At 36.8% G+C, this 20,119-nt stretch overlaps 1 protein-coding gene across 1 annotated transcript; it reads right to left on the bottom strand.

Annotated features, from left to right (window-relative positions):
• Positions 1-345: 345 nt before the first annotated feature.
• On the bottom strand, positions 346-19,904 carry LOC116463805 (rho GTPase-activating protein 5-like). The gene is given in 10 exon segments (XM_058434852.1): positions 346-443; positions 446-1,226; positions 1,229-2,229; positions 2,232-2,844; positions 2,846-3,801; positions 3,804-3,994; positions 3,996-4,554; positions 4,557-4,815; positions 5,019-5,366; positions 19,776-19,904. Coding segments are annotated over 10 exon segments (4,935 nt in total).
• Between the last annotated feature and the right edge of the window lie 215 nt (positions 19,905-20,119).

Genomic DNA, 20,119 nt, shown 5'->3' with positions numbered 1-20,119 from the left:
GTTTTAAAATCATTTAATTTCTATAGAAAAATTTTATTCACAATATAATGTGACAGAAATTGTCACAGGAATGATATACTGATTGCAATAAGGTTGCATGCAGCAGCAGCTTTGTATTTTATAGCTATTTTTGTTTATAAAAATTAAACCTCTCCAGTCATGCTTATCACATGGTCTTAGATTTGTAATGTAAGCAAATAAGGAATACCATCTAGTTCAAAGAGAAAATGTCATTTTGAATATGAATTATCTGCATGAAATATGAAGTATACTACTGAACCCTGAAACATGCATGTCTAGATTTGTTTTTTGTCCAAATCCAGCCTGTTTGCAATCACTTCCTACTCACATAATACCAAGAGGTTCCGTTTGTAATTGTGGTTGTATCAGCTGAGGTTGCAATGGTGGCGGCAGCTGAAGTAGTACCATTGGTTCCACCAATGTCCTGGGTTTGAAGGTGGTGGAGAAGCCACAGTGTTTGTCGTTTCTACAATTTCTCCATTGTAAAAGAAAAACTGACACTGTTGAACGAATGTTTCAACAACAGATTGATGAATCTTAGTAGTGGACAGAAACTCTTGATTTTCAAAATCAGCTCTCATCAAGATTGGCCAAAAACAGATGGATAAGTTGTCTGCTGTCATTAGGTTGATTTTATTTTGCTGACTAACCCTGTTCAGATGTGTTGTCATGTATCTGAATACATCATAGTTTACAGGATGAAATTTCTTAACAATTTCTTTCAAGGCATGAAGATGTTCTGTTTTATCTGGGATTTTTGCTGCTTCCAATAGCTCTGGATGAAGAGAATATGGTATTAAAGGAACTGGCAGATCTGCAAAGAAAGCTTTAAGGGCTCCAGCTACAGCATTTACTGTTACTTCCATTGACACTAGATTGATATTATGATCTTGATCAAACTGCTTTTGAATATTGTCTTAGTCAGTTTTGTTCCCACTAACACAGCAGAGTCTTTCAGTACATAACCCTGTATCTTCAATAAATTCCACACATTTCTCAACAAATACTGGTATGGGCTTCTCAGCTGTAACCAGATCCTGGAGGGGCATCCCAAAGTAATTAATTTCCCAATTTCTACATGTTGGTGGATTGAAGGTCTTAGTTTTCTTTTTCTGCTTTTTATCTTCTTTCACTTTGTGGGTTTTCTTCTTCATCTTCTTATCTTCTAACTCCTGGTCAGAAGTGATTGCAGGATTACCAATACCTAACCTTTCCAAGTTTCAACAGGAGAAAGAAGTGGATCTTCTTCACTTCCACGATGTCTTCCTTTACTTTTTGTTTTAGAAGTGGTGAAAGCCTCATCATCACTTGCATCTGAATGTGTTCTCTTATAGTATGACTCGGCTTTACTAAACAAAGTTTTAGATTTATATTTGTATTTTGAAGGCCTCCGTTCCCCATGATTTTTTGAGGTTCTACCAGAAAATCCATTTTCTTCATCTCCTTGGGTGTTATTTACAAGTGAGTTTTGAACTTTAATGCTATTTTGACTATCATCTGGGACAATATAAATCTCATCAGAATAGCCCTTCTATTTGAAAATTGTATCAATGGGTTCCGCATAGTTATCTGAAGGATCCATATCTTCAGGATGTGCCAAAGGCACCCGGGAAGTCTGCTTTCTTGGATTTTTACCAATACCAGCTTCAATTGTTTTTAAAAGGTTTGGATCCATTTTTTTCACATTTGTCTTAGGTACAACTGGTTTAGTTTTAATAGGTGGAGACACTTTATGGTTGCGTTCATGGTCATGACAGTTTGGGGTACTATGAATAGAATATTCATTTCCTTGCAAATCTAATCTATATCTGGAATGGTCACTAGGTGTGGGAAGCAACTGTACATCATCCCCAGTTGGACTATAAGGAGGTAGCGCTTCTGTGTCATCATCCGAATCAGGGTAGTTGTTATAGGGAAAACAGTCTCTGGGAGATGGTAGAAAAACATCTTCACTTTGATGGGTTGATTCCCTTGTATTATCAGAAAAATAAGAATTTTCTATCATATGTTTTTTCTCTAGAACATCACTAAAAAACAGAATAAAGATCTCAGTTTGCCGATGATACTGAGATAAAGAATACAATGCTGTAAATGTAGCAGTGATCTCAGTTGCAATGTGTTCTCCTTCAGTCATTAATTCTTTGATAGCCTCATTTAAAAAAAAAAAATCTGCTTGGCTGTCAGTAACTGCCACCAGCTGTACAGGAATGTGTCTTGAACTTCTGATAGAAATGCTCGAAGCATTCCCATTGATGCTTTCCGTTTTGCAGAGTATATTAAGATATACCCATGAACTAGTTCATCTTTTCTTACTCCAATTGAAGAGTGGTATGATAATATTGTGGTCTGTATTCGCCTTCTTTTTTCACCAATGATTTTATCAAGCATTAGGGAATTATTCTGTCCAGCTTGAGCAGCACTGCAAGAATGAGAATCAAGGAAGGGTGAAGGAATAAGATCCACACTAAATGGATCTCCACATATGGCACAAATGACAATTCTCAAGTCAGCTTCTGATATGTCCTTATTGGCAGAAACTGGGCTCACCACATCCAAATTGGGTTTAACCGATTCCAGTACTCCTCTTAGAGCTTGCTTTATTTGGGTTTCATTAAAATTATGAGGGTATGTACCAGCAGGTACATCTACAAAAGGACATTGTAACTTGTTTGCCATCTTCTGCCCTTGGTGCCTGAGAATTGGTAGATTCTTACTAGTGGAATCTCTCTGATTAGCCAGAATTAATGTAAATGGAAGATTAGCCAAGTATTTATCTTTTCTGATCCGAGAAGCTTCAGTTCTTATTTTCCCAATAAATTCCCCCAATAAAACTCAATGACTCAATGGAATTAAATACACAGAAGCACCGATGTGGTTTAAAGGCGGCAGTCCATAACTGACTCAAAAAGTAAGGCGAACGGCCGAAGATCAAGTTCATAAAATTTCCATCTAAGGCATACTCATCATCGGTGGATTGTGTCCTTATCTCATTTGCTAGTTCTTGGGCAAGGCCAACCTTCCTTAAAATAAAAAGGTTAATTTTATCTATATTAGTACTATCGTGATATAATCTTAAGCAGCTGTGATCCAACTGTAAAAGACTGCTAGCAAGTAACTGCTCTACTTTAATGTCTGTACAATTTTGGTCACTAAGACATGTTTCTTTAGTGGGATGATAAACAAATCCTATATGCTTAAGTAGAAGAGAATCCCTATCAGGTGCAAGTTTCTGTAACGCTTTATATCTAGGTTCTTCACTCAGAACTGTATGAGTTTCACTCATTTTATCTGAACTAGGTGTTGCATTAAGATCTAAATCATAAAAAAGTTCAGAATGCTCAAAAAGCATTTCTTGAAACTTTTCTTTGGCTTTTTCAACTATTTCTTACTGATGCCTACCATACACCTCTTTGCTATCAGCCTCAGTGATATACTTGAAGGCTTTATCCTCCATAACAAAGCACATAACTTCCTCCCATAGCTGTCCAGGTGAAATGACTTGAATTTTTTCGAAAGTCTTTTTGAATTTTTCCTTAATTTCTACCCTCCTCTTCTCGGATATTGGATGTTGTACATGGTTCTGACAGACTTTTTCAGCTTCTAAAGTGCTCAGGAGGTCAAATGGAATCTGCCTGTCATTAATTTTGTCTATATGGTCAGTTTCATCCCAAGATGTTTTTTCTAGCACCACGAAACATAACTGGAAATCTATTCTCTTTTCCATTAACTTCAAAGCTTCTGACCAATTCAGATGTTCAATCTCTTCTAGACTTGGCAAGAGTTAAAAGCTCTTGGTAAAGTATTTATATACTCTTCTCTCCTTTTTCTTATACTTTCTTGTTTAAGTTGTTGTATATGTTTTAAGAATGTATTTCTGGCCTTTCTTGTTCCCTCTAAGTTGATGTATTCCTCATAATCAGGATGATTTTTTAATTTATTACTAACAGTTTTCCAAGTTGCATGATATCTCTCCCAGTCTGCACGATTTTTCAAACTTATCTGTTGCTGTGACAAGTTGTCTCTGTGTTTTATAAGCATCCAAATAGGGAATAATTTTAGGCTTGCTATGAGTTTTATCCAACATTTGTACCAGTGAAGTGAAACACGTTTCAATGTTGACATTAAATCCTGCTGATGTTTCCACTACAAGACGCTTCTTTTTGTTTGAAGCAAATGCCTGAACTTCTCTAAGATAATGATCCATGCACTCATCACATTTAGTTGCCGCTATTATTATAGGTATTTTTTATTTTGATAACTGGACGAAAAGGTTATTCACAAATTTAAGTTGATCATCAAATTTCCTATTGCATCCCTGACTTACATCAATGCATAATAAAAATCCATCTACATTGAGCTTCCCTTCAGGCATTTGCTTCTGTTCAAAGTCTTGTTCTAAGCCTAGTTGATCAGTGCAAATGTACATTAGTTTTTCTGCTGACTGCAATTTAGATGCAGCTGCACGTTTTATATATGGTTGCAAATTCATACTCTGATGAGGCAAGAATGTCTGGTCATCAATGACCTCTGTTAAATGACATGAATTTTGCATTCTACTCCATCTTCACCATTTTGTGTTATGTCACCCCAGTAGTACAAAAAGTGATCATTGTTTACTACTCGTCCTCCAAAGTCAATGGTGCTAAGCACAGAAGTATGCTGTGGATAATATTCATCTGCTTTTGAGCGTACAAATCTATTGCACAAACAAGACTTTCCAACTCCACAGTTACCTTTGTCTTTTTCAGTCCCAGAGAGTCCAGCTACACTGATAGTATAGGATCGGGGACGAGGCTCTTTTGTTTTTTGCCATCATAACTCTCTTCTCATGTCTCTACGTTCATAAATGTAGATATGAAACCAGATATGCTTCTCATTCTGAAAATAAAATCATCTCAAAATACAGATCCCAAGTTTCAGAACTGTATTTGGTTCTTTGTATTTCCCTCATTTCTGTGCAGAAACATCTTCAAGATCATAGAGATCGTCTTCCTAACAACGTCTGTCTCCTCTGTCTCCCCCTCAACCACAGCGGCCCTGGCAGTGGCTGCGGCAGCAACATTCCTGGGTAGCGCTCCCGCCGCCACCGCCTCCTCCTCCACTCTCTGCTCGCCTGTCTTCCGCGGCGCGCTCACGGAGCGGCGCGTCCCCTCAGCCACCTCCCTCCGCCCTCCCCGACACACACGCCCCGAAACCCTGAGCCCCACGGCTCCCGCAGCCTGCTCACGCACCCTCCCTCCCTCCCTCTCTGCCACCAGCTGCGGCCCCATCCCTCCCCGCTCTCCCAGCGCCAGCCGCAGCGCCAGGCTCAGTAATGGCGGCCACTCGGGCTCCCTGGCGCTGACCTAAGTTAATTTTTAATGTACAATTAAAGTATTATTGACTATAGTCACCCTGTTGAGCTATCAAATACTGTCTTATTCATTCTAATTATATATATACTTATATATATAATTATATATATAATATTACATAGATATATATATATATGTTTTGTACCTGTTAACCATCCTTACTTCCCTCCACGCCCCACTACTCTTCCTAGCCTCTGGTAATCATCCTTCTACTCTCTATCTGCATGAGTTCAATTGCTTTGATATTTAGCACCCACAAATAAGTGAGAACATGCGAAATTTGACTTTCCAAGTCTGACTTATTTCACCTAACATAATGACCTCCAGTTCCACCTATGCTGTTGTAAATGACAAGGTCTCATTCTTTTTATGTCTGCATAGTACCCCATTGCGTATATGTACCACATTTTCTTTATCCATTTGTCTGTTGATGGACACTTAGGTTGCTTTCAAATCTCAGCTATTGTGAACAGTGCTGCAGTGAACACGGAAGTGCAGCTATCTCTTCCATATACTGATTTCCTTTCTTTTGGGTGTATACCAAGCAGTGAGATTGCTGGGTTATATGGTAGCTCTATTTTGAGTATTTTGAGGAACCTCCAAACTGTTCTCCATAGTGACCGTAATAATTTACATTCTCATCAACAGTGTATAAGGATTCCCTTTTTTCCACATCCTCATCAGCATTTGTTATTGCCCGTCTTTTGGATAAAAGCCATTTTAACTGGAGTGAGATGATATCTCATTGTAGTTTTGATTTTCATTTCTCTGTTGATCAATGATGTTCATCTCCTTTTCATGTGCCTGCTTCCATTTATATGTCTTCTTTTAAGGAATGTCTGTTCAGATCTTTTGCCTATTTTTAAATCAGATTATCATTTTTTCCTTATAGGGTTGTTTGAGCTCCTTATATATTCTGGTTATAAATTCCTTGTCAGATGGGTAGTTTGCAGATATTTCCTCCCCTTCCGTGGGTTGTCTCTTCACTTTATTGACATTTCCTTTGCTGTGCAGAAGCTTTTAAACTTGACGTGATCCCATCTGTTCATTTTTGCTTTAGCTGTCTGTGCTTGTAGGATATTACTCAAGAAATTTTTGCCCAGGCCAATATCCTGGAGAATTTCTTCAATGTTTTCTTGAAGTAATTTCATAGTTTGAGGTCTTAGATTTAAGTCTTTCATCCATTTTGATTTGATTTTTCGTATATGGTTAGAGATATGAGTCAAGTTTCATTCTTCTGCATTTGAATATCCGGTTTTCCCAGCACCATGTATTGAAGAGACTGTCCTTTCCCCATTGTATGCTCTTGGGAACTTTGTCAAAAATGAGTTCACTTGAGATGTGTGGATTTGTGTCTGGGTTATCTGTTCTGTTCCATTGATTCATGCTTCTGTTTTTATTCCAGTACCATGCTGTTTTGGTTACTGTAGCTGTGTAGTATAATTTGAAGTCAGGTGATGTGATTCCTCCAGTTTAGCTCTTTTTGCTTTGGCTATTCTGGATGTTTTGTGGTTCTATGTAAATTTTAAGATTGCTCTATTTCTGTGAAGAATGTCTGGTATTTTTGTAGGGATGGCATTGAATTTGTAGATTGCTTTGAGTAGTATAGACATTTTAACAATATTGATTCTTCCAATCCATGAACGTCAAATACTTTTACATTTTTTGTGTCCTCTTCAATTTCTTTCATCAGTGTCTTATAGTTTCGTTGTAGAAATCTTTCACTTCTTTTTGATTCCTAGGTATTTAATTTTATTTGCGGTTATTGTAAATGGAGTTACTTTTTAAATTTCTTTTCCAGAATGTTCACTTTTGGAATATAGAAATGCTACTGATTTTTGCATGTTAATTTCTGTGGTATCAGTTCTAATGTCTTTTTCTTTTTTCCAACTCTGCAACTTTTCTGAATTTGTTTATCAGTAATGTACTTTCTTTGGAGTCTTTGCAGATGATATCAGCTCATATCATCTGCAAACTAGGATAATTTGACTTCTTCCTTTCCAATTTGGATGCCCTTTATGTCATTCTCTTGTCTGATTGCTCTAGCTTAGCTAGGACTTCCATTACTATGTTGGATAACAGTGGTGAAAGTGGGCATCACCGTTGTGTTCCAGATCTTAAAGGAAAGGCTTTCAGTTTTTCCTAATTCAGTGTGATACTAGCTGTGGGTCTGTCATATATGTCTTTTATTATGTTAAGGTATGTTCCTTCTATGCCTGTTTTTTGAGGATTTTTTATCATGAAAGGGTGTTGAATTTTGTCAATTGCAGCACCAATTAAAATGATCACATGGTTTTTGTCCTTCATTCTATTGATATGATGTAAGACATTGAATTATTTGCATATGTTAAAGTGTTCTTATATCCCTGGGATAAATCCCATTTAGTCATGACGAATATTCTTTCTAATGTATTGTTTAATTCAGTTTGCTAGTATTTTGCTAAGGCTTTTTGCATCAATATTCAACAGAGAGAGTGTCCTGTAGTTTTCTTTTTTTGATGTGTCTTTGTCTGGTTTTGGCCTCATAGAAGGAATTTGGAAGTTTTTCCTCCTCCTCTACTTTTTAGAATAGTTTGAGTAGGATTGGTATTGGTTCTTTAAATGTTTGGTAGAATTCTGCTGTGAAGCCATTAGGTTCCCAGACTTTTCTTTACTGAGAGACTTTTTATTACAGCTTTGATCTCATTGCTTGTTAATGGTCTGTTTGGGTTTTGGATTTCTTTATGGTTTAACCTTGGTAGGTTGTATATGTCTAGGAATTTACAAATTTCCTCTAGATTTTCCAATTTGTTGGCATACAGTTGCTCATACTAGCTACTAATCCTTTGAATTTCTGTGGTATCAGTTCTAATGTCTCTATTTTTTTCAACTCTGATTTTATTTATTTGGTTCTGGTCTCTTTTTTTCTTAGTCTCGCTAAAGATTTGTCAATTTTATTTATTGTTTCAAACTAAATTTTCATTTCATTGATCTCTTGTACTGTTTTCTTAATTTCAAATTTATTTATTTCTGTGCTGATCTTTATTTTTTTTTCTACTACTAATTTTGGGTTTGGTTTACTCTTGTCTTTCTAATTTTTTAAGATGCATTCTTGGCTTATTTATTTGAAGTTTTCTTTCTTTCTTGATGTAGGCTTTTACAGCTATAAATTTCCCTGTTTTTGCTACATTCCATAGGTTTTGGCATGTTGTGTTTCCTTATCATTTGTTTCAAGAAAATTTTCAATTTCCTTCTGATTTCTTCATTGACTCACTGATCATTCTGGGCCATATTGTTTAATTTCCATGTGTTTATATAGTTTTCAAAATTCCTGTTGTTATTGATTCCTAGTTTTATTCAACTGTGGTCAGAGAAGATGCTTGATAGTATTTCAATTTTTCTGAATGTTTTAAGACTTGTTTTGTAACCTAACATATGATCTATTCTTGAGAATGATCCATGTGTTGAGGAGAAGAATGTGTATTCTGTGGCCATTGGATGAAATCTTCTGTAAATATATATTAAGTCCATTTGTTCTAAAGTGCAGATTAAGTCTGATGTTTCTTTGTTGATTTTCTGTCTAGAAGATCTGTCCAATACTGAAAGTGAGGTGTTGAAGTCTGCAGCTTTTATTGTATTGAAGTCTGTCTCTCTCTTTAGCTCTAATATTATTTGCTTTATATGCCTGGGTGCTCCAGTGTTGGGTACATATATATTTACAACTGTTACCTTCTGTTTCTGAATTGACTCATTTATTATTATATAATAACCTTCTGTGTCTCTTATTACAGTTTTTGTCTTGAAGCCTATTTTGTCTGACATAAGTGTAGCTACTCCTTTCTTTTTTTTTTACTTCCATTGTCACGCAATATCTTTTTTCATCCTTTTATTTTCAGTGTACGTGTGTCTTTATAGATGAGGTGTGTTTCTTATAGGCAACAGTCATGGGTCTTGCTATTATGTTTATTCAACCACTCTATGTCTTTTTTCATTGGAAATTTTAGTCCATTTACATTCAATATTATTATTAATAAGTAAGGACTTGCTTTTGCCATTTTGTTATGTGTTTTCTGGTTGTTTGGTGGTTGTTTTGTTTTTTTCTTCCTTCCTGTCTTCCTTTTAGTGGGGTTGATTTTTGTTGGTGGTATGATTTAATTTCTTACTTTTTATTTTTTGTGTGCCCATTATGTGTTTTTCAATTTGAGATTACCATGAAGCTTGAAAAACGATCTTATAACCCATTATTTGAAACTGAAGACAACACTAATTGCATAAACAAACAAATAAGCAAACAAGCAAAAATAAAATGAATAAAAACTCTACACTTCAACTTTATCCACTCACTTTTTAACATTTTATGGTTTCTCTTTATGTCTTATTGTACTCTCTACATCTTGAAAAGTTGCTGTAATTACTATTTTTGATAATTCAAAATTAATCTTTTCATCATTTAGTCTTTCTATTTAAGAGTATTTTACACAACACAGTTAGAGTATTATTATATTCTCTGATTTTATGTGCTATTACCACTGAGTTTTGTACCTCCAGATGATTTCTTATTGCTCATTAATGTCATTTTCTGATTGAAGAAATCCCTTTAGCATTTCTTGTAGGACAGGTCTGGTGTTAATAAAATCCCTCAGCTTTTTTTGGTCTGGAAAGGTCTTTATTTCTCCTTCATGTTTGAAGGATTTTTTTTTTTTTTTGCCAGAACTATTCTAGGGTAAAAGTGTTTTTCCTTTAGCAGTTTAAATATGTCATGCCATTCTCTCCTGGCCTATAAAATTTCGACTGAAAAGTCTGCTGCCAGAAGTGTTGAAGCTCAGTTGTACATTATTTGTTTCTTTTCTCTTGCTGCTTTTAAGATCCATTCTTTATCTTTGATCTTTGAAGAGTTTGATTATTAAATGTCTTCAAGTAGTCTTTGGGTTAAATCTGCTTGGTGTTCTACAACCTTCTCATACTTGAATATTGATATATTTCTCTAGGTTTGGGAAGTTCTCTATCATTATCCCCTTGAATAAACTTTCTACCCCATCTCGCTCTCTATCTCCTCTTTAAGGTGAATAATTCTTAGATTTGCCCTTTTGAGGCCATTTTCCAGATCTTGTAAGCAAATGCTTCATTTTTTTTTGTCTTCTCTGTGTATTTTCTTTTTTCTTTTCTGTGTATTTTCAAATAGCCTGTCTTCGAGCTCATTAATTCTTTCTTCTGCTTGATCAATTCTGCTAGTAAGGGACTCTGATGCATTCCTCAGTATGTCAGTTACATTTTTCAACTCCAGAATTTCTGCTCAATTTTTAAAAATAACTTTAATCTCTTTGCTAAATTTATCTGATAGAATTCTGAATTCATCCTCTGTGTTATTTTGAATTTCTTTGAGTTTCCTCAGCACAGCTATTTTGAATTTTCTGTCTGAAAGGTTGCATATCTCTCTTTATTCAGGATTAATCCTTGGGGCTTTGTTTGGTTAATTTCATAGGTCATTTTTTTTTCCTGCATGGTCTTGATGCTTGTAGATGTTAGTTGGTGCCAGGGCATTTAAGAGTTAGGCATTTATTGTAGTCTTCACTGTCTAGGCTTGTTTGTTTATACCCACCCTTCTTGGGAAGGATTTCCAGGTATTCAAAGAGACATGGGCCCCAAACCCAATAACGTTATGGTTCTTGTAGGCTCAGAGAGGTACCACCTGTCTTGGACAAGATCTAGAATAATTATCTGGATTACCAGGCAGAAAGTCTTGTTCTTTTCCCTTACCTTTTCCCGAACAAAGTATCCCTGTCTTTGCTAAGCCTCCTGGAACTGGGGGTGGGGGGACACAAGAACTCTGTGGTCACCAACACTAGGACTGTGCTACTTTAGACCTGAACAGCCAAGCACAGCATTGGGTCTCACCCAAGGTCCACTGTAACCACTACCTGGCTACCACCTAAGTTCACTCAAGGCCCTAGGGATCTATGATCAGCAGGTGGCAAAACTGGCCATTACTTTTTCTCCTTCAGAGCAGCAAGTTCCTCCAAGCCTTGGGTGGGTCTGGAGATGCTGTCTGGGATCCAGGAATTGAAGTCAAAAACCTTAGAAATTTATCTAGTGTTCTATTCTACTGTGGCTAAGCTGACACCCAAACAACAAGACAAAGTTTTTCTGACTCTTCTTTCCCTTTTCCATAGTCAGAGGAGACTCTTTCTGTGGCCACCACCACCACCGATCCATGTGGGATTTTGCCAGGCCACCACCATTGTTCACTTAAAGCCCAAGGTCTATTCAGTCAGCTTGTGGTGAATGCTGCCAGACCTGGGACTCACCCTTCAGGGCCATTGGCTCCCGTTTGGCCCAAGGCAGGTCCAGAAATGTTGATCAACAGCCTTGGCCTGGACTCAGGGACCCCAAGAGCCTACTTGGTGCTCTACCCCATTGTGGCTGAGCTGGTACCTAAGGTGCAAGACTGAGTTCCCTTTGTTTTCCCCCCTACTTTTCTCAAACAAAAGGAGTTTTTCACCATAGTCACCACAGCTGTGGATGTGCTGGGTCATCCCTGAAGCCAGCAAGTCTTAGAGCCCTAGGCCTGTGTTGTATTACCTGGGTATCACTGCTGGTTACTCAGGGCTGATGGCGGAGGGGCTCTATAGTCAGCAAGTGATGAATCCTGCCGGGTCTCTGCTGTGCCAGGGCAGCACTGAGTTCAAAGTAAGGTCCTCCAGTCACTGTACTCTCCCTCTCCCAACACATAGATTTCTCCATAATGTGCAACACTCCCTTAGCCACCCTGGCTGGTGTCTCAGTAGGTCACATGCCCCTCCAGTCCACTGGCCCTGAGCCCCACTCAGCACTAGGACTTGCCTAGAAATTGCAGTCCTTGTGGCTTAGACTGCCCCTCAAGTTTACTTAGGGCCCCAGAGCACTCAGCCCACAGTGGTGAGGTTTGCTGGAACTCAAGCTCTGATCACTGGGATGGGTGATTCCTCTCTGCCTAGGACTGGTCCTGATGCTCCCTCCATGGGCAGATGTCAGTTGAGTACAACCTTGTTCTGCTTTCCACTGTGACAAGGCACCAGCGAGTTCAATGCAAAACTTCACAATCACTGTGCTCTCCCTTCCTTAAGTGCGTAGATTTCCCAGCAGGAGGGAACGAGGGAGGGAGAGCATCGGTATGTGGAGGCCATCTTTCCTGCCCTTTTCAACGTCTCTTTCTGTGATATGAAGTTAAAATCATGTATTGAGATTGCTCACCTGATCTTTCATTCTTGTGATAGTCCTTTTTGTGTGTAGTTAGTTGTTAAAATTTGGTGTTACTGTGGAGGAACAAATGGTATAGGCCTCTAGTCCATCATCCTGCTCTGCCCCTCCCTTTCTAATTTCTTTGCACGCCATTATCTCTTGTATATCAGTCCATCCTAAGACTTGAGATCACTTAAGAATATCCTTTTCCTTAATAAACTACACATTTTAAAATTCCTTTAATAAATTAGGTCTGTTAGTGGAAACTCAGGTTTTATTTGAAAATGCATTTACTTTGCCCTCTTTCTGTCTTTTTTTTTATTATACTTTAAGTTCTAGGGTACATGTGCACAACGCGCAGGTTTGTTACATAGGTATACATATGCCATGTTGGTTTGCTGCACCCATTAACTCGTCATTTACATGAGGTATTTCTCCTAATGCTATCCCTCCCTCTGCCCCCCAACCCATGACAGGCCACCATGTGTGATGTTCCCTGCCCTGTGTCCAAGAGTTCTCATTGTTCAGTTTCCATCTGTGAGTGAGAACATGTGGTGTTTGGTTTTCTGTCCTTGTGAGAGTTGGCTCAGAATGATGGTTTCCAGCTTCATCCATGTCCCTACAAAGGACATGAACTCATCCTTTTTTATAGCTGCATAGCATTCCATGGTGTATATGTGCCACATTTTCTTAAACCAGTCTATCATTGATGGACATTTGGGTTGGTTCCAAGTTTTTGCTATTGTGAATAGTGCCACAATAAACATACGTGTGCATGTGTCTTTATAGTAGCATGATTTATTGGGTATATACCCAGTAATGGGATTGCTGAGTCAAATGGTATTTCTAGTTCTAGATCCTTGAGGAATTGCCACACTGTCTTCTACAATGGTTGAACTAGTTTACACTCCCACCAACAGTGTAAAAGCATTCCTATTTCTCCACATCCTCTCCAGCATCTGTTTTTTCCTGACTTTTTAATGATCACCATTCTAACTGGCATGAGATGGTATCTCATTATGGTTTTGATTTGCTTTTCTCTGATGACCAGTGATTATGGGCATTTTTTCATGTGTCTGTTGGCTGCATAAATGTCTTATCTTGAGAAGTATCTGTTCATATCCTTTGCCCACTTTTTGATGGGGTTGTTTTTTTCTTGTAAATTTGTTTAAGTTCTTTGTAGATTCTGGGTATTAGCCCTTTGTCAGATGGGTAGATTGCAAAAATTTTCTCCCATTCTGTGGGTTGCCTGTTCACTCTGAGGGTAGTTTCTTTTGCCATGCAGAAGCTCTGTAGTTTAGTTAGATCCCATTTGTCTATTTTGGCTTTTGTTGCCATTGCTGTTGGTGTTTCAGTCATGAAGTCCTTGCCCATGCAAGGACTTGAGTGGTATTGCCCAGGTTTTCTTCTAGAGTTTTTGTGGTTTTAGGTGTAACATTTAAGTCTTTAATCCATCTTAAATTAATTTTTGTATAAGGTGTAAGGAAGGGATCGAGTTTCAGCTTTCTACATATGGCTAGCCAGTTTTCCCAGCACCATTTATTAAATAGAGAATCCTTTCCCCATTTCTTATTTTTGTCAGGTTTGTCAAAGATCAGATGGTTGTAGATGTGTGTTATTTCTGAGGCCTCTGCTCTGTTCCATTGGTCTGTCTCTCTGTTTGAGTACCAGCACCATGCTGTTTTGATTACTGTGGCCTTGTAGTATAGTTTGAAGTCAGGTAGCATGATGCCTCCAGCTTTGTTCTTTTTGCTTAGGATTGTCTTGGCAATGCGGGCTCTTTTTTGGTTCCATATGAAGTTTAATTTTTTCTAATTCTATGAAGAAAGTCATTGGTAGCTTGATGGGGATGGCATTGAATCTATAAATTACCTTGGGCAGTATGGCCATTTTCACCATATTGATTCTTCCTATCCATGAGCATGGAATGTTCTTCCATTTGTTTGTGTTCTCTTTTATTTCATTGAGCAGTGGTTTGTAGTTCTCCTTGAAGAGTTCCTTCACATACTTTGTAAGTTGGATTCCTAGGTATCTTATTCCCTTTGTAGCAATTGTGAATGGGAATTCACTCATGATTTGGCTCTCTGTTTGTCTATTATTGGTGTATAGGAATGCTTGTGATCTTTGCACATTGATTTTGTATCCTGAGACTTTGCTAAATTTGCTTATCAGCTTAAGAAGATTTGGGGCTGAGACGATGGGGTTTTCTAAATATACAATCACGTCATCTGCAAACAGGGACAATTTGACTTCCTCTTTTCCTAATTGAATACTCTTTATTTCTTTCTCTTGCCTGATTGCCCTGGCCAGAACTTCCAACACTATGTTGAATAGGAGTGGTGAGAGAGGGCATCCCTGTCTTGTGCCAGTTTTCAAAGGGAATGCTTCCAGTTTTTGCCTGTTCCGTATGATATTGGCTGTGAATTTGTCATAAATAGCTCTTATTATTTTTAGATATGTCCCATCAATACCTAATTTATTGAGAGTTTTTAGCATGAAGGGCTGTTGAATTCTGTTGAAGGCCTTTTCTGCATCTATTGAGATAATCATGTGGTTTTTGCCATTGGTTCTGTTTATGTGATGGATTATGTTTATTGATTTGCATATGTTGAACCAGCCTTGCATCCCAGGGATGAAGCCAACTTGATCGTGGTGGATAAGCTTTTTGATGTGCTGCTGGATTCGATTTGCCAGTATTTTATTGAGGATTTTCGCATCGATGTTCATCAGGGATATTGGTCTAAAATTCTCTTTTTTATATCAGGCTTTAGTATCAGGATGATGCTGGCCTCATGAAATGAGTTAGGGAGGATTCCCTCTTTTTCTACTGATTGGAATAATTTCAGAAGGAATGGTACCAGCTCCTATTTGTACCTCCAGTAGAATTTGGCTGTGAATCTGTCTGGTCCTGGACTTTTTTTGGTTGGTAGGCTATTAATTATTGCCTCAATTTCAGAGCCTGTTATTGGTCTATTCAGAGATTCAAATTCTTCCTGATTTAGTCTTGGGAGGGGTATGTGTCCAGGAATTTATCCATTTCTTCTAGATTTTCCAGTTTATTTGCATAGAGGTGTTTATAGTATTCTCTGATGGTAGTTTGTATTTCTGTGGGATCAGTGGTGATATCCCCTTTATTATTTTTTATTGCATCTATTTGATTCTTCTCTCTTTTATTCTTTATTAGTCTTGCTAGCAGTCTATCAATTTTGTTGATCTTTTCAAAAAATCAGCTCCTGGATTCACTGATTTTTTGAAGAGTTTTTTGTATCTTGATGTCCTTCAGTTCTGCTCTGCTCTTAGTTATTTCTTGCCTTCTGCTAGCTTTTGAACGTGTTTGCTCTTGCTTCTCTAGTTCTTTTAATTGTGATGTTAGGGTGTCGATTTTAGATCTTTCCTGCTTTCTCTTGTGGGCATTTAGTGCTATAAATTTCCCTCTACACACTGCTTTAAATGTGTCCCAGAGATTCTGGTGTGTTGTGTCTTTGTTCTCATTGGTTTCAAAGAACATCTTTATTTCAGCCTTCATTTCGTTATTTACCCAGTAGTCATTCAGGAGCAGGTTGTTCAGTTTCCATGTAGTTGTGTGGTTTTGAGTGAGTTTCTTAATCCTGAGTTTTAATTTGATTGCACTGTGGTCTGAGAGACAGTTTGTTGTGATTTCTGTTCTTTTTGCTGAGAAGTGCTTTACTTCCAACACACACAGGCTCAAAATAAAGGGATGGCGGAAGATCTACCAAGCAAATGGAAAGCAAAGAAAAGCAGGGGTTGCAATCCTAGTCTCTGATAAAACAGACTTTAAACCAACAAAGATCAAAAGAGACAAAGAAGGCCATTACATAGTGGTAAAGGGATCAATTCAACAAGAAGAGCTAACTATCCTAAATATATATGCACCCAATACAGGGGCACCCAGATTCATAAAGCAAGACCTTAGAGACCTACAAAGAGACTTAGACTCCCACACAATAATAATGGGAGACTTTAACACCCCACTGTCAACATTAGACAGATCAACTAGACAGAAAGTTAACAAGGATAACCAGGACTTGAACTCAGCTCTGCATCAAGCGGAACTAATAGACATCTACAGAACTCCCCACCCCAAATCAACAGAATATACATTCTTCTCGGCACCACTTTGCCCTCTTTCTTAACGCACTGCACAGCTCTGCATAAAATTCCAGGGTGTCAGTTATTTACACTAAAGATATTATTGTGGCTTTTTTCCTCCTGTATTTGGTAATTCTTGATTATGGATTTATATTGTGCAGGATTTTATCTGTGGCAATGTGGGTATCCTGTACTGGCAAGGTGAAATCATGTACTGCAAAAACGACTTGATTTTGTATTTGCCAAGTGCTCTATGACTTAAAATCTGGCACTTCAGGTTAATTTTGTAGTGTACATTTCCCTAGATCACACAAGCAACATAATCTGGATTTCAAATTCACGTGGAGCAAGTCTATAGTGAGAAAGTTTTAGAGAAGAAGAATTTTTATTTTTTACACAGAGTAGACAAATTTCCCCAACATCTGTGTGCCTCTTGGGAAGATATTTTTAGGTTCACTCTTTCACTGAGTGAAAGAGTCCAAATTGTCAGGAGATTCTCAGGGTTCATACCTCATTTGCATAGTTAAAATATTTGTTTCCTGACCTCTGCAGCTATTAAGCCAACCCTGGTGGTTCCAAGATCAGCAGAGGCCCAGGACAACTGTAGCATCAGCATCCATTCATCATTATATTTTCAGCCTCTTTGATATTTTTGGATGCTGGGAATTTTCATTTTTTGAGGACTTGGCAATACATTTGAGATGTTGTTTATTACATTTTTACTCAGTATTGTTTTATAGTGAAAGCCTATCAGATTTTGTCATTTGTCTTTCCTCCCTCATGTTTTTGTTACTCTAAGATAACATTTTAAGCATATTTCATTATACTTGGTTTACATTAATAAGAATTATCTTCCTCTTCCTCCATAAGTTTGTTTTTACTATTTCTTTCTCAAATTATTTTACAAAATATTTAACCTACTACCCTCTAATTTCTCTGCTCCCTTTCTTTATGTAGAAACCAAAATGTGAATTAAATCTCATGCTTTTTGCTCAAAACTTTTTATATTTCAAATTTTCCTACTTTATAAAATTGTTCAGATTCTTCAGCATGGCATTCAAGGCATTCCGACTATTTAGCCATAATTAATATCAGAATATTTTTCTCCTTTCCTTGGGCTCCTACTCTATTTTATTATGTATATTATTGAACATAACAGGGTGAGTTTTATTATAGTTGCATTCCTAAATCTTTGCCCATCTACTTTCATTCCATGCCATTTCCCTGCCCAATCACAGTCTTACCAAAGTCTAAAAATCACTTCCTGAAAACTTTTATGTTCTATAGTGCTTATTCAGATGCTAAAATATTTTTCTTATATTGAACTTAGTCCTGTAGCAATCTATTTGCTGTGAAGCTATTGTTTAGGCTAATTGCTGAATTCTACTATGTAGCAATAGTAATTATCATTGTTTCAATTGGCATTTCAGAAAAATCCTATTTAATGAATATTGCTGAATAAAATCTCACAACTTTAGGCATTACAATTATCAAATTATGACATAAAGAAATTTGAATTATGTCACATTTTCTAAAAATAACAATAACAGCAAAAAATTCAGCCTAAATCATTCTGTACCATTTACTAGAATTCTGCAAACTTTACTGAATTCCTATTGTGTTCAAACTAGGAGCAAACTGTTTTGCTTAAAACTCATTCACTTAAAGGCAATTTGCTTTTAGGTTAATGGTACATTTATTTAAAATTTATATTTACCCCATGCTGTGTTTATAACTTATCTTTATTTTATATGCAACAGAATTGCTTTAGCTCACTTTTAAGCTTTTTAAAAATTTGACTATTTATATTTTTCTAACCTCTAAACATTTTGAAGATATTTCAGCCAGTTTTCTAAGGGTATTGTCCCTTATGACTTGGATTTTAAAAATTAGTACACATATTTTAATTCTTGTCACATTACAAACTTGGTTTAGCCATTTAAAAGTATGTTCACATCCTTGGATGTGCCTTTTTTTTTTCTGATTAGCACACTTTTAAACCTTTCTAGAATTAAGAAAAAAACAACGCATTGAGTCACTCTTAAAATTTTTTTGATCTTTCTAAATAGATCTTTATAAAATTTACAAGAGTTTATGTATGATTTATTAAATCATGTCTTTTAAATATTTTGGATTATTTTGAGGAGTGTTTAGAACCTTTCTACATTATGCAAAATAATAACCAATAAAACCATGCTTATCGTTTGATTTCATTCTCTGTTCTTTATTAGCATGTGAATTATACTTCTTGTTTTACTTTTCTTAGTGTTGCCCTAGAGTTTGCAATGTACATTTACAACTAATCCCAGTACACTCTCAAGTAACACTACGCTGCTCTACTGGTAGTGTGAATACCTTATAATAACAAAATAATCCTATTTCTTCCAACAATTATTTGGCTATGTATACTGGTGTATATATATGTGTGTATACATAAGCATACATATATACACACATATATATAAGCATACATAATCAAATAATTGTTGCTATCTGTTAGATCAATTAAGAATAAGAAAAATGAAAGGTTTTATTTCACCTTCACTTAGTTCTTCTCTGATACTCTTCCATTTTTTATGTAATTCTGAATTTCTGATCTTTATCATTTTCCTTTTCTCTAAAAAATCTTTTAACATTTCTCCCAACAGAATTACTGGCAACAAATTCCCTCAATTTTTTGTTTGTCTGAAAAAGTCTTTATTTTTTCTTCATTTTTGAAGGGTAACCTCACAACGTATAGAATTCTGGGTTTGTGAATTTTTTATCTCAACATTTTAAATATTTAACTCCACTTTCTTTGTGGCCTGGTTTCTGAGAAGTTGGATCCAATTCTTACATTTGCTCTTTTATAGGTAAAATGCTTTTTTGGCCTTCTGTGTTATTTCAGAATTTTTTCTTTATTTTTGACTTTCTGTAGTTGAAAATAGTATGCATTGGTGTAGATTTTTGGAGTTCCTCCTGATGGTGTTCTCTGAATTTCCTGCATCTATAGTTTGGTGTCTGACATCAATTTGAGAAAATGCTTAACCCCTGTTGTTTCTGTTCCTCTCTCTGTCTTTTGATTCTGATACTCCCTTTACATGTATGTTATACCTTTTGTAGCTGTACTACAGGCCTTCGATATTCTGTTCTGACACCTTTCTGTCTTTTCGTCCTTGCTTTTTCAGTTTTGGCAGTTTCTACTAAAGAATCTTCAAGCTCAGACATTCTTTCCTCAGCCATATTCAGTTTACCAGTAAGCCTAGTAAAGGCATTCTTGATTTCTTTTATAGTAAGCTTGGCCTTTAGCATTTCTCTTTAGTTCTTGCTCAGAATTTTCATCTCCGTTCTTACAAGGCCCATCTGTTCTTGCATGCCATGTACTGTATCCATTAGGGCCCTTAACGTGTTAATCACAGTTGTTTTAAACTCCTGGCTGGACCATTCCAACATCCCTG

Source organism: Hylobates moloch, unplaced genomic scaffold (genome assembly GCF_009828535.3).
Source record: "Hylobates moloch isolate HMO894 unplaced genomic scaffold, HMol_V3 SCAFFOLD_66, whole genome shotgun sequence".
Taxonomy (NCBI): Eukaryota; Metazoa; Chordata; class Mammalia; order Primates; family Hylobatidae; genus Hylobates; species Hylobates moloch.
The sequence above is the reverse complement of the archived record's forward strand: the minus strand, read 5'-3'. Positions and strand labels throughout refer to the sequence as shown.